The 26,669-nt window shown below is 38.7% G+C and overlaps 1 protein-coding gene across 1 annotated transcript; it reads right to left on the bottom strand.

Moving 5' to 3' along the window:
• Positions 1–457: 457 nt before the first annotated feature.
• Positions 458–24,732, bottom strand: PPP2R1B (protein phosphatase 2 scaffold subunit Abeta). The gene is made up of 15 exons (XM_072425463.1): positions 24,569–24,732; positions 16,286–16,376; positions 15,588–15,688; positions 12,244–12,476; positions 11,922–12,069; positions 10,502–10,657; positions 10,035–10,149; positions 9,496–9,566; positions 8,113–8,247; positions 6,641–6,814; positions 5,174–5,234; positions 4,170–4,324; positions 2,460–2,602; positions 2,288–2,379; positions 458–1,944 (listed from the first exon to the last, which is right to left on the bottom strand). Exons 1-15 carry the CDS (start codon positions 24,644–24,646, stop codon positions 1,928–1,930), a joined length of 1,770 nt encoding a protein of 589 aa, XP_072281564.1. The 5' UTR covers positions 24,647–24,732; the 3' UTR covers positions 458–1,927.
• Positions 24,733–26,669: the final 1,937 nt, after the last annotated feature.

The following is a 26,669-nucleotide window of genomic DNA, read 5'->3' as shown; positions in this document are numbered from 1 at the left end:
GCTACCTCTCGGGAGACACATGGTAGCATCTTCCTGTGGCAGTCCCACAGTGAACGAATAGGGGTGACCTTGGATAGGTGTAGTGAGAGCATTCAAGCAACTGGCAAGGTGCCAGCTGGGAGGAGCAACGCATGATTGCTCCCTCTCGATACATCAAAGAATCTGCCATGTTTCTTCCTGCATGCAAATGACAATTTAGCCTAGGAAATGTCACTTGACCGGTGCTTAAAGACTACTTTTTAAATGCTAAAAGATACAGCTTTTCTGAAAAAGCATATTGTTGCTGTATATTGCAACATCAGAATTATATTCATGTAGATTTGCTACAGAAAAGGTTACTTTACTCCAAAAAAACGTTATGATCCTGTAACAAGAAGTCAGTATTATTATGAACACAATAGGTTTAATTGAAATGTGTCTGCATCAGAAAAACATAATGAAATACTAAACATCAATATTGAAGGGTAAACGTTTATTTCCTTTTTGTCAAGCACTTACATTACAATTTCTACAGTCAACATCGAGCTATCCCTTAAAAGAGGGACCCAAAAGAAGACAGATCAGTTTTTCTTTACACTTTAATAAAATGCTTATCTGAGATGATTGAGGTGCACACTTCATTGCCTGCAAAGTCATTTTTTTTATTTTTAAAAACGTGAGCAACATTTGTTCAGGCAATGGGATGCAAAGCAGACCAGCTCGAAACACAAACATGGAATGCCATCAAGGAGACAGAATTTTAATTGGAAGGATAGCTGGAGAATGCCAGATGCACACAAGGATTAACCATTACATTTCATTGCAGTGACGTCACTAATTAGTTAAAAAGGGAGGAGCTTTGTGTGGCATTATAAGTTACAGGTACAGTGGAAGGTATGTAACAGACCCATTTCTAAATTCTATTTAAGACCTCTCAAAAAGCATGCTTAATAATGGACTTGTTCTCACATTTGTAATAGTGAAGCTTTTGGTGTTCACCACTGCTCAAATCTAACAAATAAACTTTCTGCAGAAAGCTTAAGACACGGCGCCCTGTTCAGTGAAGATTACCAACAATACCAATGCACTGTTGCTAAATGATTCCTCTACAATGTCCCTTTCTTCCAATAAAAATTGTTTTACAAGCTTGACAGCCTGAAAGCTTTTTCCTTTCACAGCAGTAACCAATCTCCAACCCCGGCCTACGTATCAGATTAGAAGCATTGAAATAACGTCTTAAACTTTAATCTCTGATGTTCCCTGCATCAATACTAACATAACGCCTGTTGACTTGGGGGAACAGCTTTTCAGACAGGTAGAAGAACCCATAACAATGTCCCTTTTAACTACACTTATGGGGTCATAAATAGATAAAAAATATGAAGAAATCCTAAGTCTGTCCAGGACACTGAATACATGTCAAATCATTTTCATGATCTGTCAGCGGTTTTTATTAATGTATTTACCCATGATTGGCTTGCAGTCTTCCTCCAGAATACAGATTTAACTGAACTCTAATAACATCATGGATTCAAATAGTATATCAGAATCAGCACCCATATCGCCTCAGGGAAGGAGGAAAAAAAGAAGAAAAAAAAAAAAACCTAACTGACACAGGATCCTGACCACCTTCCTGCCATCTTGAAGAACCACTAACACTGTGTTAATACACTAACCACCACCACCAGTAACAAATAAAATGTCTGCAGTAGAAATGCCAAGAAAACAAAAAACTGGAAATGTATAAATAAAATAGGTAAAAAGAAAAAAGTAAACAAAAAAAAAAAAAAAAAAAACACAGTCTTTCAGAAGAGGCACGAGTGCAGAGAATGTGGTCTTCCAACAGTAGTTGCCGTTTTGTTTCCTTGAGGTCTTGACAGGTTGTTCTCAAAACATTCTACTACACACGCAACGAATAGTGGGGTGGGGACGTGGTCCTGGCATCATCTTACGCCAAGGCTAGAACTAAAACAAGGAGATCAATATCAACAAATGATGCACTTATATCTTAACATATGCACAGAAGAAAAGAAAGCTATATTTCAAATCTAGGCAAAAATTCAATCTGTAAAATACATGTATAGAACCTAAAGAGGAATAATGTGTTTGAGATATACTATAGATAGATATACTTTTAGTCTTGAAAATTAGATGGCACAACTTCAAATATGACACCAGAACAGTGAAACTATTGAAAAATTATTTGTCTTTGCTCCACTTACTGCCCTGCAAATTGGACAGTGAAAGAGCTGCAGCAGTTACCTTCCTTCTGTTGAAATCATAGAGGGTATTTTTTCAATACACCTACCAGTCATTGCTTCCTGTGCAAAATATTTCACATCCATATCCTCATCTTGGCCCAGTTTCTGCAGTACGGGCTTTACTTCGGCCTGTAGAGTGCTAAAAAAATAAACGGAATTAGTATTGTTTAGGATAGTGCTGTACATTCAGGTGTGGCTTAAAGGAGGAAGAATACATACTTGCTATCTAGGACTGGTCCTATTCTTTGTAGTGATTTGGCCACATTGAAGCGGACATTAGCCACCTGGTCAGCCGCCATCTTTAATACAATGGGAAGCATCAGCTTGGTGGTGATTTCCTTGCCACATGCTTCAGAGAGGGCCTGCAGACACAAGTAAAACATTAGGACAACAAGCCTCTTCAACATTAATATCCCTTCAGTAGCACTGCAACAAAACATACATCTTGACAGTAAAATACGCTCATGCCATGTGGTTTTCTAAAATACAACATATTAATAAGGTGTTCTATACAGTAATGTCAAAAAGTTAGTACACCCCACAAAAAGTCATGTATTGGCAAGGAGTCAAACAGTGTGGATGCATAAAAACTGACATGATGCATTCATACCCACTATCCTCATTAATGGAAAATTAGCACAAGAAAGTACACTTCTACATACACTGGCTTTAAATATATTCAGACCTTTAACTTTTTCAATTTTGTCATGTTGCAGCCTAAAGCTACAATCATTTAATTTTTTTCCTCGATCTACACTCAGTACTCCATAAAAATCAAGGGGAATACAGAAAGTTTATTTTTTTTAACTTAGTATAGAGAAAACTGAAATTACATTAACATAGGTATTAGGACCCTTTATTATCATTATTACTACACTTAGCTGGAAGGCCTTTGGCAGCAATTACAGCCTTGAGTCTTTGGTCATGAAGCAACAAGGTTACAAAAACCTTGGAAAATTGAGGTCTAAACATAACCTATTTAAATGCAATCATTAAACAGTATGGAAAATAATCCAGTAGAAAAGATTAGAAACCTATTAGCAAAATAACATTAAAGAATGACTGATTTGCCATTAAACATAGGAAAAGAAAAAGACCTTTTGGAACAATGTCATGTGCGGATGAGGTTGTTTGGCTACAGTAGCAGAATTTTTTGGCACAACCTGAAAACATTTTAGGAGACGAGCCCTACCAAATGAGTCAGGATGGTGAAAGTGTTATGGTCTGTGGTGTACTTTGCCGCATAGGCTGACTGAGAAAACTGAAGATGAACTGGGAAAACGATCCAAATTATTGAACTGAAGTAAACCTAACCAAGGAATGCCTTATTTTTGAATGACATTCATGAAAACCATTCAGCATTACCCCGATTTCAATCCAATTAAACTGCTCCTGAGGGATTTAAATTCAGATAAATGAATGCAAACTCACAAACATCTTAAGTAATTTTGAATTAAGAATTGGACAAAACTTTATGCGGACAGATTTTATGTAGGAGAATGGAGGGCAGTTTTGCACAATGTCTAAAAAAAATGAACTTTGTTTTACCCATAGTAAAACTTTATATTACATAAAAAGGCAAACATTTTGTACTTTTTTTTCATACATCACCTTTATCTATATGCATTTTTTGCGTGTTCAAATATGTGCACAGAGATGCTTACTGATACATGAAAATATGAATCCTACTAAACCAAAGCCAAATAGAATCCATGATGTATGGTCCTGGTGTACTGCACAATGTATATATTCCCAGCTACTTTTTAATTATCTTTTATTTTAATTTTTTTTCTGCACTTAGATTTCTGCAATGGAAATTATGTTTTCAAGAATAATTATGTTAACCGAAACAAAAATATGAATTTATAGGACATAAAAATACAGAGCTTAACAAGACTCTGCAAAGACGCTCTCACAAAGTATACTTACATTGACACAAAAGAGTGTTGTCATGCGATGAAGGTAGTTTGGATCATTTGCCATGGCCAGAACCTTTGGCACAATAGTATTCTGGGCCCACTCTGCACCAAATTTTTCTACCAACTTCATGAGATTGTTGGTTGCCGCTTCTCGAATAGCATAAACTTAAAAAAAAAAAAAAAAAAAAATAATTCTCAAATAATTTCTTTACAATTTCATAAAAAACAAAAACAAACAAACATCGATGGTACGTGTTATAATCTATGCTGTTTTTGCAAATGGCCATAATTTAAACAGGAAAATGGGAAATTTCAGAATAGCTAAAGCAATAAAGTTTGTACGAGGACCTATTTTAGCTTTTGTTATATGTCTATTATAGATATATTTTTAATCAATGTAAGTTGGTTTGTTGCTCTTCAAAACTCCATCATCGACAAACAACCTCTGAATTGTTCTTTGGCCAAACAGAACAAATCAGAGCACAAAAATAATTCAACGATCTATATGAATCCATATTTTGAGACAGGTAAAGTATTAATGTCAAACGGGTGTATAAATAACACCATATGTGGCTTTAAATAAGTTAGAAAAAGAAAGGGCAAAGTTCTGTAATCCACAACAACCATTTATTTCCTCATTTACTGCAAGAGCACTGTAAAGTAGTTAGTTGCTGATCTTTGACCACAGCCTTAAAAGACTTAATTGTGACACCTTATTTATTGTGTTCAATTTTTAGACTTGGTTTCTTTAAATAACATATTAATTTAATTCACCCCATGTGTACATGGAAATTTCTAGCCTTTTAAATCTGTAATCCTAGAGCTGCCATACAGCCCTATCAAAGAAAACGGCCAAATCAAAGAGCTTTTGTGAAATCAAAACTAACAGTGATGTCAACTGCAGTTCCCGTTAAGGCTCATTATGATAAGAATTGCAGACTGATTAAATCGGTCACAGGAACTTAGACAGAGACATAATTAATAACATTATCTTGGCACATCTGAGGCACTTACCATGGTCAACAAGCCAAGCCATGCACAAAGAATTCAGCTTTTCATCAAAAAACTCAACACCCTAAAAACACAGAAAAGCAGAACCAGTTTAGAAAAGAAATCTAAAACGAATAAAAAAAAAAAGAGAAATAGCTGTAAAGAAAATTAGGGGGGTCCTACAATGCCTGATCATGTCACTTCCTATGACGAGTGAAAACCAGGCAAAGCAAGCCCTCCAGTAAAGCATGAGAGAATTTTTTCTGATCACACTTTTTTTATTCTTGGTGATGACGGTCTATTCTTTCCAAAGAAAAAGGTGTTCACGTTCGCGGTGTGTGAATCATTTATCTGTTGTTCTAGAGGAGACTACTACCCGTTCTAAAAGAAGAACTTAAGAACTTAAGGTAGATGTAAGCTTTGCATTATTACACTCAATAGAATTTTTTTTTGTACAAACAAAGGACTTTAATTGGACCTGGTATCAGTTTCCTCAACTGCACTGTAGGGCTTTATAGTAAAAACAGAGCCAGTTATTTGTGTTACAAATGAAATGAAGGTAAAATGAAGAAAAAAAAAAAACAAGTCTATTGCCAAACATTGCTGAGTTGCATAGCTAAATCGAAGACCTGAATGAATGTTCAAATTAATTCAATTTGTTGTATTTATTGACCGGTCTTGAGCTCAGCTTTAAAACATAGATTTCCATAGTGGACCATTACTTAAATCCTACATCTGCCCAACTCTTCTAAATAACCATGAACCCAACCAATTAAAAGCAGATCGCTACGTCTCTACTCATTTTAAGTAACTCCTCCTCATCAAATTCATTGATGCCTTATTCACACATAATGGAAAATCGTGGGACGTTTGCCTAAAGCGCTGCACAGACATCAGATTTCAGTCGCTAGAAACAATCTTTTGTGAATATTTCCAGTGACAGGAGAACACGAGTGCTGTACAGAGAACAGTTCTGCCCCTTAGAGAGGGGAGGGTAGTGAAACTGGTTGACAAACAGATAAAATTGTTTTCATTTGAACAGATTCAAGGATTGCTACATGTTTAAAAATCCTGACCACTTTAGCTACAACAATTCTTGGATAACATTAGCAGTTTTAGAAGTTGTTCTCTGGATCTGCTATTTACCAGGTACACATACTACAATATGTATAACAAACTATACAAATGCCTAACTGAATAATACAATGTAATAGGCTGTTTAAGTAACCCCTTTGAAAATTCAATTTTGATAAAATTAAAACAATTTGCATGGCTACCTTTTCAATTAGAGATTGTATTGCTTTTGGCTCTTGCAATTACTCCTTTTGAATGTATTAGTAAACTTTGTGTTGCTTGCACACCCTTTACCACATATAAATTCTGAGATATTAGGAGAAGTAGAAAGGCTTTGTGCATCTTCTGCCAGCATTTCTCCGCTGTTTCCATCATAAACACCTACTGCTTTAACATCCACTGGAGGTAAGTACTTACCAACTGACCAGCAAGCAGAGGCATATACTCAATGATCGCCAGTCGTACTCTCCATTTGGTGTCCTCTGCTAGCTCCACAATGGCAGGTAAGAGAGACTGAGAAAGCTGACGTATTCCAATCACTTCATTCACGCAGTCCAAGTTAGATATGATGTTCAGCCGTACTTCTGGGCACTGGGGAATAAAAGTTTAACATTTTAAACATCATAGCTTGCTTGTATCAAGACCTATTCAGTCAGCGGTTGTTATATCTATTACATTTTAAAGCACAGAAACAAGAACAGATTATATCTTCTCCACTCATGCATAACCACTACTGCAATATTTAGTCATTTATCATATTTGCAGCATTCCTGTGTTTACAATTTGCTTTGCTGCACTGACAGTGAGTTACAGTACTATTATACAATGCTAATCCTTTGCCTTCATCAGAATCTTACAGTTTGGGACATTTTTCTTTGGATACATATTTTATTATCACAGCACTATTAAAGTGCTATTAGAAAAAAAGCAAAGACATAACTAATGAAGCAAATGGCTATTTATATTTTGCTATTGTAAGTACTGTAAAGCACCAGAGCTATTTTCCCAATGTCCTAAGGGTACTTTTGTTATCTCATACTCAATGACGGTCAAAGCTGTATTTGCTACAGAGGACTCTAATGGATGCAATATTTGAGTATTATAATTGTTATAGGAAATGAAAAGAATGTTGTGACTTTTTCAATGTCTAAGAACTGAGTCAGCGGTAGCCACAGTAAATGCGACAAGTATTTTCCACACTGACTCGGGAAAACATCTATAGCACACAATTGGTACAAAGAAACCAGAATTACAAAAGAAAAAAATATGCACATAGAGCATATAGATTAGTGAATGCTTCCATTTAAATACTTACAGTGTTATTGTATTGTAATTGTGTTAAAATAAAAAAGCTACCTAAAGTTAAGCCTACTCATTAGTACCCAGACCTAGTAGCCCAGATCACAATAATTAAAAAAAATCTTACATCATTTGCAACAAAGTGTCGCAAAGAAAGACTGGTGTCAAATCAAAAATTGCAATTCACCGTCAATATTGTTAATAGATGTTGTGAAAAAAGGCGATTCACTTTAAGAAATCCTACATCTTTAGATTTTTTTCCCCACATAAACAGTTAAAAAAATCATTTTTAAGGACTGCTGAATACAAATGGCTTCAAATTCCCTTTCTGATCAAGAGCAAAATCCTTTTCCCACCATTTTTGTTAGCTCTAAATGATCTGTGCCAATTCTAAATATAAAAGTCTTACTGAATAGAACACACCTTCAACCCCCCTGCACAATGGCATTAGTGGCAGAACAAGACAACTTGTAATTAATTCCCCCTTTCGGAAAACAATTTCCAAATGATGTGCACAGACAAAAGGAGATGTGGAGTCACACAGGTTAACCTTTAGACATTACAAATGAAACTGAGAAATTAGACACTACCTCATCCTTCAACTGAGCCAAGAAGAGAGGCAAGAGGTGCTCAATTGTATTTTCTTTGCCTAAAATTGTGGATAATCCCATGATTACAGAGGCCAGTGCAGACTTCACATGCTGGTTTGTATCAGATACCAGTTCCTAAAAGAGGGGAAAAAAATGCATACGTGAATCACATCTGTAAACAAAGAGGATACAAAAACACATTCCTAACTAGTTCTGACTCAAGCTAACAGCTTTTCACTTTGAGTCTTGGTAACCAGACATCTAGTCTTGATTTCTCCAACTCTTTTTTCAAGAGGTTAGAATAGTGTGAAAGCTTTGGCTGAATGGGCACACAACAGATAAGTAGTCTGACAGGGTCTGACTTGCAGGCGTTTCTAATGCCCACTGAAAAAAAAACTCATGCAGCGAAACCAGAGTAAGCATTTGTGGTACAGGAGAAGAGCCTGTACAACTGTGAAAAGCTCAAATGTGGTTCTTTTTGCTAGATCTACACCAATAGAGATTTTGGAGGATGCAGCCAGTCACATTTAGGGAACAAGCAAGTGTAAGATTATCAGTAAATGTCATCTACAAGAGCCATCATGAACAAGAAAGATGAAAAACAGACCATGGCATGCATGTATAGGTAGAGAAGCTAAAAGAAGGAGGAGACTGAGGCAGAACGAGCTCAAAAGCTTTCTGTGGTAGTGAAATATGGTTTGAAGGAATACTTCAAGGAATATTCAAAAAAAAATATAACTTAACTTTAAGCCTTCCAACATTTGGCAATGCAATTATCAACTGCCAAACTGTTGAGCTGGAGGATATACAGAAGGAAAGGAAAGATCTTGACAGCTTTCAACAAAAAATTTGTAAATGGTCACTGAAGCTCTCACCAACTGTCACACAACCCTGGTGGGTTTTCTAGCTAGCAATTTGCACTCACTAAATTGAATGTTATTTCAAGGGTTCCCCCGGGTTAAAAAGTAGGGGGGAATGCTGCTTTAGACAAATACCTAAGCTGTAAAAGATTTAGCACTTGAATGCACACAATAATGGTTCATTCTTGTCTGTAAATCTTGCCAATGTGCACATCTTTATGCAGTTTTTTTTTTTTTTTTTAATAGGAAGACTTATTTTATCATACCCATTTATCTATGATTCTTTTGCCCTTTTTTGTTTTCCATATTAAATTTTTATAACTCCATATATGTTACTTATGTAGTCTGTTTAGGACCTAGATAATTGGATAAAACCTAAAGTGTAATCCGGTGGCAATGGGTCCACTTTATATTAAGCATGTATTTGAGGTAACCCATACAACCATATGAAAAAATTAATAGTTTAAAACTATTATCACAAACGACAGTAAAAATTAAATGCATCCAAAACATGTAGTATTACCTTTACATAGGGTAAAATGTTGTTCATGATTATTGTTTCTCTTCCATCTGCAGGCAAATTCTCACAAAATTCTAACAGGAAAAGAAAAGTATTTTAGTTTTTTTTTTCTTGCAAGAAAATATTTTTTCTTTCGTATGGATCAAACTTTGACAGACACTGGTGCAGGTCACTATAATGCCCATATGTATCTATATAAACAATTCCATTCCCGCGCACTGTACAGAATAGGGAGAAAAAAAAAAAAGTGTCCGTCGAGAGAAATGCACAACTATACTATACTGAATTGCATTTACTTTTAAGTTGCTTATCCCTAAGTAGCAGTTTGCTAACCTAGCTACACATTAGGTAACTCCAACTACACAATAACATGTTAATCATTCTGCTTCTTAAAAATCATGAATGCAAAAACCTTTATAAATCATGTTGCAACAATTAAACCAGGTGTGCTTTTTAGCAGCATCAGGTTTAGCAGTAAATAGAAATAAGATCTAACATTATAACATTTAATTCCAGAATAAATCCATCAAGCAATGATTTACCTTTTACTTTGTGCGCTCCTGCAGCTCGAACTTCTGCTTCACAATCTTTCAAGAGATTCTGGAATGCGGGAACAAGGTCATTCTTCGTAATCTCTGGCCCAACAGCTTTCTGGAGCTGCAAAAGTATATAGGATGTCAGATAAACAAGAACTTCCCCATTAAGTCAGAAGCTTGACTGATAATCTCAGACACAGATATGAAATGCCTGATAGTTGCCTGTCCTTAAGCTGAGAATAGAAAATAAATGTTTAAGGCTAAAGTCTAATCACAGACAAAAATATGTTTTACCTGAAAAAAGGTTGTATTTTGTGCCCTAGAAGATCTGACCAAGGTAGAAAGTTGGTCTTTTTTCTACCCTCAGCCTGCAAATGACCAGTAAATAAGAATTCTCACAGTGCTTTTTTTTTTTTTTTTTTGTGTACCCGCATGTTTCCCCCATTACAACATTAAAAAAAAATTCTCACTACCTCAGAAAATTTGTCAGCCACCATATAGCGAACACGCCAGGATTTATCTTCAGTTGCTTGTCGAAGTGTAGGCATCACTAGAGCTTCAAGATCTTCCTCAGGAAGAAGCTGAGCAATGCTAACACACGCTTCAACAGCCAATAGCCTCACAGAGTCCTGAAAAAGTAATAAAAAATTTGATTTTGTTCCGTTACAAAGAAAGCATACCAAACACTAGAGGAATGGCTTAGACATCAAAATAATACACAGAAAAGAGTTAAGTGGCTAAGAAATGTAATAGCAAACACTTTGTATTGCTGTATCTAAGGCAAAACATATACACCCTACAGGTTTTGCCTACACAAATGACGACAACAAGCATTTAACAATAGAGTCATAATTTACATTTATCTGGAGAACTCTTGTCAAATATAGTAAAAAGTTATAATGTATATAGTGTGCTATTTAAATATAATATCACCAAGTTTTTAGTAGTCATAACTAATGGAAAGTCAACTGCTATGGAAAAATGTTAGGATATTTAAAGCTGAAATCAAGGAAAATACAAAACCTAAATTTCCATGAGGCCACCACTAAACTGCAATGGGTAAAATGTATGTCTGTCTCACATATTGGTGGAATCACCCGGAAGACACTTTGGGCTGCAGTCTCCAACGTCTTTCCCTAAAATGCAGGACCAATTGTCTTGCACTGCAAAAGGATGATGGTGAGTGCTTATTCACAACATGAAGGGGGGAAGCAGGTGTGTTGACGAAGCAAGGGATGAGCTAAACGTTTAGGGTCTCTCCAAGCATAAATTCTTGCAGTGGGGTTAGCCGCTGGGGGCATTTACTGAAATTCAGCTTTAAATATACAAAGAGTCCTCATCAAATCATGTATAAAGAAAATGTGAGAGACTACATTTTCATATAAATAGCTTGCATAGCTTAATGTCTCTTTGCAATAATTTATTCTATGGACATAGTAGTAGATAAATGGCACCAGTGAACTGAAGCACACCCCTTCACCTGGAAATCATTTATAGTGTGTCATTCATTGGAAGTATAGCTTTTCTGATTGAAAGTTTGCCAATAAAGTGGAACTAAACTTAAAAATCCAAACATTGTGAGCATACCTAGGTACACATGCACAGGATTTTACATGTTTATGGGGTGGCCAATATAGATGGGCAAAGATGCCAAACTAAGAAACAGACTGGATTAGGATGTTGGTGCCAGGGAATGCGTGGGGGGAGGCAAGTTTAGTTCTGTTTAGGCTGGAAAGGCACAAACATAGGACAAGTTCACTGTGGGTCCAAATACTAAATCAGTACATATCAGAACCCCTGTGAGGTGCATAAACATGGCTTTTAAAACCTTTACCATACTTATTTTTAATTCTCCATCAATGATAACCATATTGCGTAGATTATATAGCTCACCTGCTCATCCGAAGCCAGGTTGGTAAACAGCGGAATGATATCATTTTTCACATACTCCAGTTCAAGTACTTTTGCAAATTCACCAAGCTTTGAAGCAGCAGCACGTCGTACCATTGGAGTGTCATCAGAGCACAGGTTGCGGAAGTGTCTATTTATACGATAAAAAAAAAAAATGCTGTGAAAATTTGTTATGGTTGCATTGTATTTTTTCTGCAAAAACTGCTTCATAATGAACAGTAAAGGGATATGTACTACATTACGAATCAATAAAACAAGTTTTGAAAAAAAAAAAAAAAGCAGAATAAATTTTAGCTGGACTCACTGTCTGATTTCCATCTTGACAGTACTAGAAACTCTAGGATAGCACACACTGAAGAGTCCACAAGCCGATGTACGTGATGTGAACCAATCTCCACTGGCTAGACGTTTCACTAGTGGCACAAAATGAGCTTCAAGGTCAACAGGAGAATGTTCATGAGAGATCTTCCTCAAGGACTCCACTGCCTTGTCACGAACTACTGTCTCTTCAACGGTTGCCAGGCTTTCCAGTGGAGGCTGTTTTATATTAAAAACATGAATTACTGGATGCAGAACACAATAAAAAACAAAAACAGTCTAACACAATAAACACCAAAGAATGATGAAACAAAATAGTTAACTATTAAGAGGTTTGTAGAGTTGCATAAAATCTTCAAAATTCATGCCAAATATGCATTTTCCCCTCAATAAAGCATCACCTATTATCTAAAGAATGTACTGTATTTTCTTTATCCACCTGAAATTTAGCACATAATAAAAAGGCCAAGCTGCCTGAATACCATGATGATCTTTCTTTATGCAGAGCTTGTAGACCTAAAGTGTATGCTTGCCTCATACTTTGAGAATATAAACGATCTTATGACTTGTTGCAGTTATGAACAAGCTTTAGCACTTTACAGACAATAAATAACCAAGATGTCTGACCTTATCAATGTTATATTGGGGCTTCCATCAACCAGGAGAATGAAACCAAGACAAATAACACTCCTCGTTTGCGAAAGAGTCTCTGATGCTCAAAATGATGTCTTTGGGTATCTTTTTAGTTTAATTAAAAATACCACAAAAACAAGTGTTTGTTTAGAAACTATTCAGCAATGTCTTGCATAAATATAATCTGATCCACGTTTGGAAAGATATGGAACCTAGTCTAAAATCTGCACCTGTAATCAGCTCACTACTTTTGCAATGAAACAATCATCACAGCTGCTTATTCTTGTGTTTGCACGCTGCTACCCACATCCACACTGATCACCTCCTAAAAAAAGTTGTTTGGCAGCCTCTGTATGAAAAATTTTCCAAATCACTGACCCAGAATCAGTATACAGCTAGAGAGGTCAGGACACTTGGTCTACATGCATCAGTGACTGAAGCTGGCAGATCTCCATGACAGAAAGGTAATTAGCACTTTTTAGAAGAGTTTGGCTGTGGAAGCCCCCATATTTGTCTCAGCACAGGGAACTTTCTGAAGCACCTTCATAGAATGTACATACATTTTGAGCAGCAACTGATTACTATAAATGCTGCTGCACCATAAGCTTATTATGTGTATACTTACAAGACCACCTGGTGCTGCCTGTTTTGTTCAAGCAGCATCTGCTCCCAACCTACATAAATGAGATTCAACTGAGCTGGTGACGTTGATAAAAATATTTAGGAGCTGCCAAATTGAACACAAGTTTGGGACAGGAGCCAGGAGAGAAGGGCCCCCCAGATGGCACCTAATGTCTCAATATCCGCAATGCTTGCAGGCCGCTCATTTCAGAAGGCGGAAAATGCTCAGAAGAGATCTAAGACTTTGGCAGCTTTACTTGCTGACGCACAAAGTAGATTGGCAGGGAAGTGGGGAGCCAGATGCAAGCTTTGTAGCTGAAGCCAACAAAGGACAAAAAGGGACAAGGCATCAGTCTATGAACAACTTTCATGTTTCTTGATGGACTATACTGAAAAAAGGAAGAAATGCTCATAAATCCTTCAGTCAAAATGCAATACACACTGCTTCATATAAACAATTTTAAGCCTTATGTAGCAGAAGGTATTGCTGAAACATCACCAAATCATACAAGCCCACAATTTGGAAACCTTATCAGGCGTTTACATGTAAGAACATCCTGAATCTGCAAGAGAAGCAGCTGCAGGGAGCATAAAGTGATCCTATGCCTAAAAATTTACCTTCTACATACACTGTAAATACTCCATATATGAATAGATACCATAGCATAATAACCTAAAGCAGTCACTCCCCCTCCAGCAAATAAGACACAGCTGTATATGCCAAGTCTACAGTATGGTCCGAGATGTGTTCCAACCTTAAAATATCAAAGATAGAGTACTCAGCAGAAAACCCCAAGGCTTCGCGTGCAATTCCTGATGACACATATGGTTCTGCTGAAAGCCTAGAAGGCACTTTCTGAGAAGCTGAGCACAAATCTGCAGTCGTGAAGTAGCATTATGCATATTCATGACCTTACATCCTTGGAAATTGTAAATAAATTGTTTATAGTTAAAGTGTCATATGCAAGTATGACAAGTGAGATCCATCTTCAACATGAAGACAAGACAACAAAAGGGCATTTAAATCATAGTCTTGGCTATACATTTATGTTGCATAAATTGAGCAAAACACTAACAGTTGCGGCACAAATGGTAATGCGATTAAATGTTAGTACCAATTTTGACACTATATATTAGACCAGATATTACAATTAAGTAATGTTATTTACCAATAAAATCCAACTAGCATCTAAATGTGCAGCTGAAATACACACATATAATAATTTTTTGTTACATGCCATAGTACATGATGCTGCCCATCCACCCATATGGTTCAGCCATCCCTGCAACACTGCACAGAAGGGAGAAGACCTCTTTATATAAAACACACCTTGATCATCTTCATGCCTCCTAGCCATGACAATATCACCACACTGATGTAATGCAATAAAGTCCGACTGGTTCAGAGCTGTTCTATCCTTGCAAAGTTCTGGTATGCAGCATAAAAGCCAATATAATAAAGATGCCAATTTACTAATTGCAGCATTACTTTCAAATGCAAAAAAAACATTAATTTACCCATTACCTGGAGTCATATTTTAACCTCATGACATCAAGATACAGCTTTTAAAAATGGCACCAATTTCATGCAACTACAGTGGGATTTGGCAAAGCCAATCGCCTCAATGTCTGCAATTTTTTTATTGTTAGACTTAAAATATATTACAAGGGGGCTTAATCATAAACATCTGCAACCTCCTAACCCTTCAAATATCCACAAATCGTGAACGGAAAACTATTTTAGGGATAACTGCAATTTTGCCAAAAATGCAATATGTATTTGATCTAAAAGTCAAACAATTCCAGTGTTGGTTCTTTTACATATTTACACCCCATTGTTGTACAAAACACTCAACACAACACTTCTGCTTGCATTATTGGTTCTCTACTTTATACAGATGTCTGCACCAAGATGCAAGTCAAGTTTTAAGCATTACTTAAAAATAGGATATTCCTTTTTGCATAATTTAGGACTGACCCACTTCTGGGGGTGGGGGGTTGGCAACCTGAAAGTCAGCAGACACCATCTTAGGATGAGATTTCCTTTAGGTCAATAAAAGCAGAAACTGTACTTACAAGAAGACAATGGACAAATTCAGGTCCGCCAACCAGAGATGTAAAGCTTCCCAACTGCTCAGCAAGGGCGAGAAGTACTTCATCTTCATCATATATAGTGTCTGAAAATGACAAGACATACAATGTAAACAAGAGTACCGCTATATGCCTTTACATTTATAAACAAAAACATTACTTTATATAACACTGAAAAACCTATATTAAACAAATGTCTAGCCAAATCTTACTAATATGTACCAATTTACAATATGCCATCATTATACATAGAGTAAAAATCAAGGAGTGTGACCGGTAGAGTTCTATTTTCATTGATTGAATCACATGGTTCTGTCGCTTTGTTTTAGCATTTAACGTGGCAATAAAATAGTAAGCATTCAGAGTCTCCCTTTTTTGCCTAAATCGTAAAAAAGCCAAAACCTTGTAGAAAAGCCTGACCTTGCCAACAGGCTACAAAGCACAACAGCAACTATGGATGTTAAAAGTTGGCTTCTTTGCCATGTCAAATCCACCCCTACTTGGATATCATTAAAGCTATTACATTAGCAGGGACAGCGAGCTTTCCGGAATTTGTTTCCTTCAAGTCTGCAAGGGGGGGGGGTATTATGAAATTATGAATTTAAGAACTCAAAGTCCTTTTCTGTTCAAGCATATTTTAACCATGTATACATCTCATTCCCCATTATAAAATAAATACCTACCAGTAAGGAATGGCAGCAGTTCTGTCCTAGTTCTTTCCACCCCAAGTGCTAGGGCTATAGTAGACAACTTCTTGATGCTGTTGAGACGCAGCTGTGGGGAAAACATTAACATGATCAAACTTACTGAGTGACATAAAAATAAAGTGTTCAAATCTGACAGGATATCAATTATCTATTGTGTCTATTCTAATATTGGCCACAAACAATGGAGTGTGGTCTTTTTCATGATAGACACATACTATGGGTTTTTTTTTTATAGATTTTAAGTTTGCCTGATAAAAAGCAATACAAGAAAAAAGTCAAAATGAACATTGACTGGGAAAGGCCATTTTTTCAATATTTCAGAGAATCAGCAGGAGCTGAGGGCAATCGATGGCTGCATTGCTGAAATCTGTTCAATATCAAGTAGTGCAAGGGAGTAACCCATTAGGTATCCTCCGCCATAGATTTCTGGGAAATTGTAATCATCTGCTGGATCAAGCACACATCTAATTGTGCATGCCTAGCATCAGATTGGCTTACCCTAAATGCATGGAAATGACTTAGTAAATGAATGACATAAGACAGTAAATTAATGCACATTAGAATAATGTAATGCACAAGAAAACACAAACAAAACAAGGAAACATTTTTGCCATTTTAAAATCACTCCCAGTACAGAAAAAAAAAATAAAAAAATAAAAAAAAAAAAAACAGCTCTGCTTCCCCGAAATCACAATTACTGTTGTCCCAGCCCGAGCAATCGCCGATGATTTGCCAGAAAATGAGACTTTAGGCAGCAGCACAGCAATTTGTTTTTGCAGATAAACAGGTATCTTTCAGGACTTGCAGCATTTATAGAGAAATAGCAATGTATGGCAAAAGGGACAACATTTTATTTAATTTGCCCAGATATACAATTGAAAGTAGAAAATGGATTGCTGTGCTCACATTGGAAAAAATCCCCTCTCTATCCCAGTAAAAAAAAAAAAAAAAAAAAAAAAAAAAAAAAACGACACTTGTCAATGCATGACTGCTTTTTCACTTTTCACAACAGCAACCCACCCGCTCTCCAAACCATAATGGAAAAATCTAATATCAAGCGTGACTGTCACACAAGCTCTTTGTGTACCTGTATGGACATCAGTATGGCCAGCAGTATTCCTCAAATTCTAAATTCAAACTCTAGCATAAAACTTGTTCTAACTACTGAAATGATTACAGGACTAGATGATCCCAATTAGACGCACACATAAGGATATGGTAAATCAGTGTGTAATGTAGATGTGCCTACAGCTCTAATCCTTTAATAAAAGAATGAGGGGGAGATGTCCTGCAGCAGAGATTATAATAGTTCTACTTAATGGGTGGTCATTTTGAAATCCAATATAGGGGAATTGTACTGACATTTTTTTGATAAACCCAGTGAAAGTCTGGCATCTGTATGGAGCCTTAGCTTAGCTCTGTAAGCTTTGATTAAAACACCTAATAAGACACTGACAAAGGATAAGTCACTGTATTCTGTAAACAAGAAGCTTCTTTCAAAGAAGAGAAAAGCTAAAATATGTGAAAAGGATACTAGAGTTGGAAATGCAAAATATGCAACATTTCATTTGTCAGACTTAGCAGCCAATTTACAATAGAGTAGACAGCGCTATCTGTTGTCCTTTAACTTGCTGAGCTATGCATCTGTCCTATGCTTTGAAATCAGGGCAGTGGGATTCGGGAGCATTACGCAGTTTCTTTTTAAGTGTGTTTTTATTATTAAAGTCCTAAACAAGGAAAAACAGGCAGAAATCCGCCATATGTATTGCCTTGTGAAAATCACCCCTCAATTCTCTACTCCCTCCCATGTTTCACCCCATGCTTACAGAAACACTCAAGCCCCTTGATACACCATGTACACCATCTACATCTCATAGCCCAGCTTTGTCCTTGCTAGGAAAAAAACACTTTTGCTAACATAATTTAGAAACATATGCTTCCCATGTCATTTACATTTTCATGGCCCTGCAATAAGACACAAATAGGAACTTAGCATTTCTTTATTTTTGTCTAAATCTGTTTCTTACCTTTATAATGCATCCTTTTTAAAAGCGGTGTTAACCAGAACCCCTTGGTGTGGGATTCCTTATCTCTTTATATATGAGCAAATAGTAATTCCCTCATCATAAAATATTACCAAATGCTATTTCCTTTAAAATACTTTGAGATAAGTTGCATTTATCCTTTGTTGGCATTCTATAATTAAACTATAAACTTCCATTTGCCAGCAGAGGTACTGCTGAACTGGTAATAGCAACGAGCTGCTGGGCTATATGTACCAAAGGAACTCATCTGTATTACCAAGTCAAAGACTTAGAACAGATTTATCGCCTGCAAAACAATGCCGAGAACATCTCCTGAAACCAGCAAGTCATCTTCTGGAAGCAGAATAAGAACTCATTTAGCAAGTAGGAGTAGCTGGCTCACTTACTAATTATCACAGCTCCCCTCTTTCTGTCTGTATCAAAAAGAAACACAGAACAGCTCCCTGTTATATAACGGGAAGCCTATTTCAAACCAATGGAAAAATAAGATGGGCAGAGACAGTATCACTTTATATAACAATGTAACATTTGTATTTGTTACAATTTCACCTGAAAAGTTGCCAACATGAAGCATTGCCTTTACTTAAAGCTGCCCATACACTGGTTGATTAGATAATAAGATAAACAATTTTTATATCCTTGAAGTAGGGAGCAGCATCAAACAAGCAAAGGTTGGGCATTACTGATCAATATATCAGAAAGCAATACAAAATACCCTGGTTTAAAATTTTTTTAGCATCAATGTTTTATTCCAACAAAATGTCTAATTCATTAAAAACATCTAGTGTATGGCCATCGGCCACGTTTACAGCAGTATTAGTTGCTTGGATCGTTTGTTCCGGGAGAGTAGTGCTAATGCACAACAATACAGGGAGCTCCTATCTCCAAATAGCAAAGGTGGATTCAGGGACGAGGTCAGACCATGAAGCAAGTAACGAACAACCAGTGCGAGATACAGAACGCCTGGCAAAGAGGGGAATTTCCTAATCCAGGTAGGTAGGCGTGAACCCAGCCTTAGGGTGGTCACAGTGGGGCTTGGGATGACCCTGAATTAACAAAGTCAGCTGTGTTATCTTTACTGGGACGGCCACCTCCTTACAGAGAAATGTGGTGGTATAAAGCGTGATAGGTCAGCAATATGAATACCTGCTGGGAGGCTTCTATTGATAGTACTTTTTGATAAAGTAAAACCTATCAAAAAGTACCTAAAATACTGACTGTTTAGGAAAAAATGTCTTCCCTCTTTACACCCCCCCCCCCCCCAGGGAGTGCAGCATTGTGAAGGCTGAGCTCACAGTATTCAGGAGGGAATGTTATTATGTGAGTGCTCCTGTGTCCTGGAAGAAGCCCCATCATAATGAGTTACGTTATGTAAACTCTTCCCTGGCTCTAAATATCACCGTAATGTCTTCAAATTTTACACATTTATGCCATGTTGAGCCTGGTGGTGAAGTTGAAGTGTAATTACTTCTTCACATGTCCCTGAACCACTTTATGTAGCGTTTTACCCCTGGCAGCAGTATACTGTTCAGATGTAAGCAGGCCGGGAACAAATCATTATCACCGGTATTGCCTGCGGCAGCTTATTTTTTTTCTTATTACTGACTTGCTATGGCTTGTTTTGCATGGTGTCTCCGTGGACCAGGTGGCATCCTGTCAGAGGGTTTTTGCTTCATTATGCCAAAGACTCCAGCAAGGAGCACTGTGAGCAGAACAGTGGCGATATCTTAAAATCCCACTCAAATGGGCGCAAGACTAGTTGGAGAGAGCTGTGCTTTAGATCTTACACCATGGAAATATACACGGGAATGCCTAGAACCACACACACACACACACACACACACACACACACCAGTGCAATGCTTTTCTGCAGGAGATTAACATCAAAATAAAATGTTTCGGTAGTGGCATGGGCACAAATAACCTTTTCCAAATGTCTATATGATATTGCAAATATTTATTTTTTTCAGCTACACCTTGGACCTCAGCCCTAATGGACATATCACATAGGAAATTGCCCCACAGATGCTATAGGCTGCTATGAAACATTAAGGGAATAGAGCAGCGACAGGGTGATATATCTAAAAGAAAATGTAAGATGATAATGAGATTGAAAAATGTCACTAATGGCAGTACAGCATTCAACCCACAAAAATGTTTTAAGCTGGCTGTGGAAGAAATTGTAGGCAGGTGGCAGCCCCTGTATGGTGATCCAACTCTTCAGTAACCACCCAAAAAACAGTCAGGTGGTTACTAAGAAGCGCCGGGTGGTGCGCCCAGCTAAAAGGGGCTGGGGGGGGAACACTGCAGTAACACACACGTGATATGGTCCTAAAAAGGGTGGATTGGTGGAAGGCATAGATGGCCATACACACTTCAGATTGCCTTTCCTGGAAATCATCTTTGACAATAGTTTCCTGCAGCATTAGATCTAAATATTTCTGTAAATACAGGACTGTTTTTTTGCATTCTAGTCTTCATTCCAACTAATCCTGTTTGTTACCTCAACGCTATCCTGAGGGTCACCACACTTACCATCTTTATCGCCAAACTGATTCCACCACACTTATCCGATCGGATCCCATATCAGATAAATGTGCATATACTGCAAGCCCACCCAAAAGAGAGGAGGAACACTACATTAAAATCAAAGTGAAGCATTTTCTGACTTTGAAGGTACACTTCACATTATTCCTCCCTAGCAGTCTAAATCTGTCCAAATTTCCATGCAAAAAGCGGTACAATTTTTTGCATGGAAATTTATTTTTCATTGTAGGCTATAAACATAAGGCATAATTCACCTATATTTAATAAATTTACCAAATGTAATAAAAAAAAAAACTTTAAATAACAAAAACACAAAAATCTGTTAAAAAAATATTTAAACATGTAATATAACTGTACTGTGGCATGTATAAAATATATTTTTTAATAAAAATGTATTTATAATGGACTCAATACAGCTGTTTTGAATTGAATCCACTACAAAATTATTTTAATTTCCCGCCAATCCTCCCGCCTGCACTGACGTCACTGGGAAACCCCGGAGATCGTTGCTGCATTCGTTGGCTGGAGATTGAGGAGGAAGGACGTGTCCCCAGGACCTGTGGGGACCAGCAGGACGCCAATGGAGCAAGGTAAATGTATGTTTTTTTTTTTTAGTTAAAAGCTACCCCGAGCGTGACTCGAGAATACTGCTTTTTGCCTGGAAAAAGGAACCCCGAGTCACACTTGGAAATACCGCTAGGGGGGGTTAAAGCGTGTCAAGGCAAATTCGAACAAATCAAATATTTAGAACACTGAAATACATGCACACGTCTCGGTGCGTTATCCCTTTAACCTCCTGGGCGATTCATTTCTGTCTGGACTTAGATGTCTAAAAGCAGTACATTGTCTTTCATGAAAACGTGTTTTACAGTATAATAGTATGAGTAAAAAAGTTTGAAACACAAAATCATGACCCAGACGCGAGATCGGGTGACGTAGGATGAGGAACCTGGAAGAGAAGACGAAGATGGCAGCGCCCGGAGGGCTGGCTTTAGGACGGACGCGGGACCTGATGCCGGACAACCCCCGGAGTAATCGGACAGCCCTGCGGGATTGAAGTGTTTTTGTTTTTTTGAATTTTCAGTATAGTTCCTCTTTAAAGAGGAGTCTAATCCAGGGGTGGGCACATTTTTATTCAGGGGCCACAATCTTAAATAAAATTTGACAGGGGCAGGTCGATTGGAGAGTGGGCAGGGTTATATCATCATGACACCAGTGAACGTGAGGTCATGATGGCATAACCCCGCCCACTTTCCCATTGCAGATCGGAGCTTGTGATGGGAGATTGGGCGGGTTTTGTGCAGCAGCACAGCCCACCCACTCTCCCATCGCAGGCTCAGATCTGCAACACAGCCCCTCCCTCGCTGCACCTGACAGTCCTTCCCAGAGAACATCTAATTACTGTCTTTGATGGCCCAGCCTTTTTCCCCCTCTCCTCCCTACACAACTTTTCACATGGCAGCCATTGGGGAAGAATTAAGATTATTTTGTATTTATATAATGGTTATGTATTACGCAGCATTTATATCATGATCTAATGTCCCTAAAAAGTGGAGATGACGAGTGAAGAGAGGAGACTACCATAGGCTAATGTTTATAGCAAGTTTATTAGGGATGGGGGGGGGGGGCACAAGCACAGAGAGTAAACAAATACTGTCTTGCCCATTAAACTTAGTGCTGAAAAGTCAGTCTCCAACCCATCAAGCCACACTGAATCTGCTGGGGCTGCCAGCATAACAACCAATACCAAGACAATAAACTAACCTTATCTGCCCGATTGTCATTTTTTTTTTTAAACCCATTCTTCTGTGCACATGCGGAGATTGGTTTTTCACTTGTTTTATTGCCTTACCTTCCTGCAATAAATTACATCCCTGCTCACAATTATATATATATAGGGGGGGGGGGTATAATACCGCTTTTTTTTCATTTCTGGGGAGGTCCTCTGCCCTTTTTAAAGGCTGAAGGGTAAACCCGCAGCTTCTGGAGACATACGTCACAGATTCCAGGAGGCGATGGGCTCATCACCCGATTTCGTGCCTGTGTGGGGTGACATGAGCAGAACCCAGAAGAAAGTAAGATGGCCAATCCCACTTCTCAGTCCACGCCAGAAAGAAGATTGAAGCTGAGACGGCGCAGGGCCGACTGGACTCACTGGTAAATGAAAGTGTCTTTTGTGTATGAGAGTTCTGCTTTAAATTAATTATAACAGAAGATACACAACACCCGCAGTGCTCCCAAACATAAGTGGCCAATGCAGAAGAGTTTACATTGATTTTAGTGATAGAAGATCTGCTTACTACTCAGAGACCCCTGGCTGAGAAAACCTACCAAAAATATGGACAGTTCTGTGACTGCTGACATCACAACCAACATGGCAGGCCCCAGCAACAATTAAGATTATTATTAAACAGGATTTATATAGCACCAACATATTATGGGGCACCGTACATTAAATAGGGGTTGCAAATGACAGACCGATACAGACAGTGACACAGAAGGAGGAGAGGACCCTGCCCTGAAGAGCTTACAATCTAGGAGGTGGGAAGAAACACAATAGGAGGGGGGATATGGAACGGTGGGAAGTAGTGATGGTCTCAAAATACAGTTAGACGGGTAGGCAAGTTGTGAGTGCTCTTTTAAATGAGCAAAAAGTAGGAGCAACCCGAATAGGACGAGGAAGACCATTCCAGAGAGTCGGGGCTGCCCTAGAGAAGTCTTGGAGCTGTGAGTGTGATGAGGTTAAGAGTGAGGAAGTCATTAGTAGGTCATTGGAGGAGCGGAGAGAGCGGCAGGGGGAGTATTTTTCCATCAGGTCAGAAAGGTAAGTGGGACAAGAACTGTGGAGGGATTAGAAGGCAAAGCAGGTACCTAAGTTGAAATGGAAGCCAATGGAGAGAACTACAAAGAGATGCAGGAGAAGAGGAGCGGAGGGAAGGATGGATGAGTCTGGCTGCAGCATTCATATTAGATTGTAGAGGAGAGAGTCGGGTTAGTGGAATACCAGAGAGGAGGATGTTACAGTAGTCCAGACGGGAGATGATAAGAGCATGTACAAGGAGTTTGGTGGTCTCTGAGGACAGGTAGGGGCAGATTTTGGACAGGTGAAAGTGACAGGACCTGGAAACAATCAGGGGGCATTTACAGGTCAATGACTTAAATACATGAAAATGTACACATCATAGTCAGCTATTATCTTATGGAAAGATTACAGTGGAAATGAAAGGTGACAGGGTCTCTTTAAAAGAATCCTTAGCCAGGAACCTACCCTAATATTACTGGGGGGGGCGGGGGGCAGCATCTTTGGCAATGGCAGCCATCTGGCTGTCTCATGAGAAGATGAACCATCAGAACTTTGATTTGTTTGGGGGGGGGGAGTAATTAGGGCCACACACTCCATAGCTTGTCCATTTCCCATCAGAACCCGCCCCCCGAATACAGAGGATGTCCAGGCCGCCGTCACATACATACAATATATACACACACACAATATATATGGATTTGTTAGTGGGCTGGAAATACATTGTATTAGAAGCTGACACCCACCCAGAAAAAAAAAAAAAAAAGAAGGGGGGCACAGTACCCCTCCCCCCCCTCACCACACACAGGCCCAGCCACCGCCATTCATTCGGCCCCTTAGGCCGCTTTTCGCGGCTCTTTTTCTCACCTGCACATCCTCGTTCCTCAGCTCGTCTATAAGAACAGCAATGGGATACAATGAGTCGTCTCCGTCAGCTCCTGCCATCCTGACACCGGCTTCTGCTTCGCTCTCCTCGCCCACTTCACCAGGCCTGCTTCCGCCTAAGACTCCTACAGAGGGAGCCGGAGGGAGGGGGAGCGGGGTTTTACCGGAAGTGACGCAGCGGGCGTAGTCGGCATGCACAGGGAAGATATAGGAATGCTGTAACATGTATGGACACGCCCACTCCGAAGCTGCAGAGATCAGTCAGTGCGGCGAATAAAGGAGTACTGCGCATGCGCAGAGCCTAGCTTCCCTCACACTACTGCAGTGTGTCAGTGTTGATATTTAGGTCAGGAGGTGCATTATAATCTGTTATAGGTGTCTGTCCCCGAGCTCATATTATGAGACAATGACAATGCCGGTTTCCTTGTCAGTAACAAAAGCATTGCTGCATGCATAGGAAAATAATATTAAAATCAGTCCTGTGGCCCCAGTTGACTGCAGTAGATTCTGAGTTTGTGCCCTGAAATATGTGAACAGGTCTTAGGCTATGTACACACGTGCAATAATTATCATTAGAGAACGAACAATTACCCGATCAACGACTATTCACGATTATTTTGAACGATCATATTGTGCACAATTCTGTACATGCTGTAACAAAACAATTGTTCAAATATAATCCACCAATAGTGTTCACACACTAGATAGGATTGTTTGAATAATGCAAGAAGTGACATTTACAGGGGAAAGTATACTGCAGAACCATCCACAATCACTGAACGACCGTACACACAATAGATAGCGAACGATCGTCACCCAATCAGATCTGCCGGGACGGTCGTTTGCTTCTAGCGACATACCTCGCTCATCAGCGTCGTTGGTCAGTCATTGATCATTTTTTTGTTAATGATTATCGGACATTGGATTATTGTCGTTAATCGTTCATTTCTAAAGACAATTATTGCACGTGTGTATGTAGCCTTATGTCCTGATATGTGAATACATGGAATTATAATGACAACCAGCACTTTCAGGAGAGGCATCACTACATTGTAAAAGTTAAAGTAGAACTAAATGTAAAACCTGTGAGCAGGCAATAATTAAATAAAATAAACATACCTGCCCGATTGCAGTTTTTAAAAACACACACATCTTTCCCCCGTGAACACTTCCATCTTCTTCCTTTTCCATAAAGTTGATCTTTAGCCATCTTGGTTGGCCAGGTTAGTATAATTCCTATATATACACACAGGGTTATATTCAGTGCTGGAAGCCTCCAGAGTTACCTGGCACATCCCAGCATCATACACTGCATGCTCAGGGAGATAGGAAAACAGGCAGGTAGGTATGTTTTATTGCAGGAGACATCACCTGTCCTTTTCTGTAATAAGGACCTGCCCGATCAAAGATTATGCAAGCAGAACCCAAAGACTCAAACAGGTATAGCTAGAAAAGAAGAGAGTGAATACCTTCCCTTCCTGCTGTGTACACCACCGAAACCCCCCTGCCTTAAAGAAAATTGCTCTGTTGGGACGTGACATGTTATGGAGCAGCCATTCCTAACCATGGAACTCCAGGGTTCCTCCAGACATTGCCAGGGGTTTCTTGAGCTGTGGCTGACTGTCCTCCCATAAAATGATGCCTGCAAGTTCCGGGGACAACACAACTTGGTAGAGCCAGCAGCACAAAACCAAGGACCTTCTTATCTATCTGAAAAGATGGCATTCTGATCACTATCTTAGGGGGGGCATTCTTCTTACTGGCAGCCAATGCAAATAGCATGTTTCCAAATGAATAATTGTAGCAGACCTTCCCCGACATCTAAAAATTCCTGATGCAGAGGCGTCACCATATTTGTCAGTCTTATTCCTTCTTCTAGCTATGTCACCCCATCTCGCACTGCGCATGCGTGAGATTGGCATCCCCCCCGATAGTAAAAACTCCTGCGCATGCCTGAGATTGGGCTTGTGCAGAAGGAGCATCCAGGAGCCTCCTTGGACGCATGAGGTAGGTATTTCAGGAGGCTTTGCCCTCCCAGATCCGGCGATCAGGACAGAAGGGGAGGGGCTTCACCTTTCTTTTT

This window comes from Pyxicephalus adspersus, chromosome 11 (genome assembly GCF_032062135.1).
Source record: "Pyxicephalus adspersus chromosome 11, UCB_Pads_2.0, whole genome shotgun sequence".
Lineage (NCBI taxonomy): Eukaryota > Metazoa > Chordata > Amphibia > Anura > Pyxicephalidae > Pyxicephalus > Pyxicephalus adspersus.
This window is presented reverse-complemented; position numbering and strand designations above follow the sequence as displayed.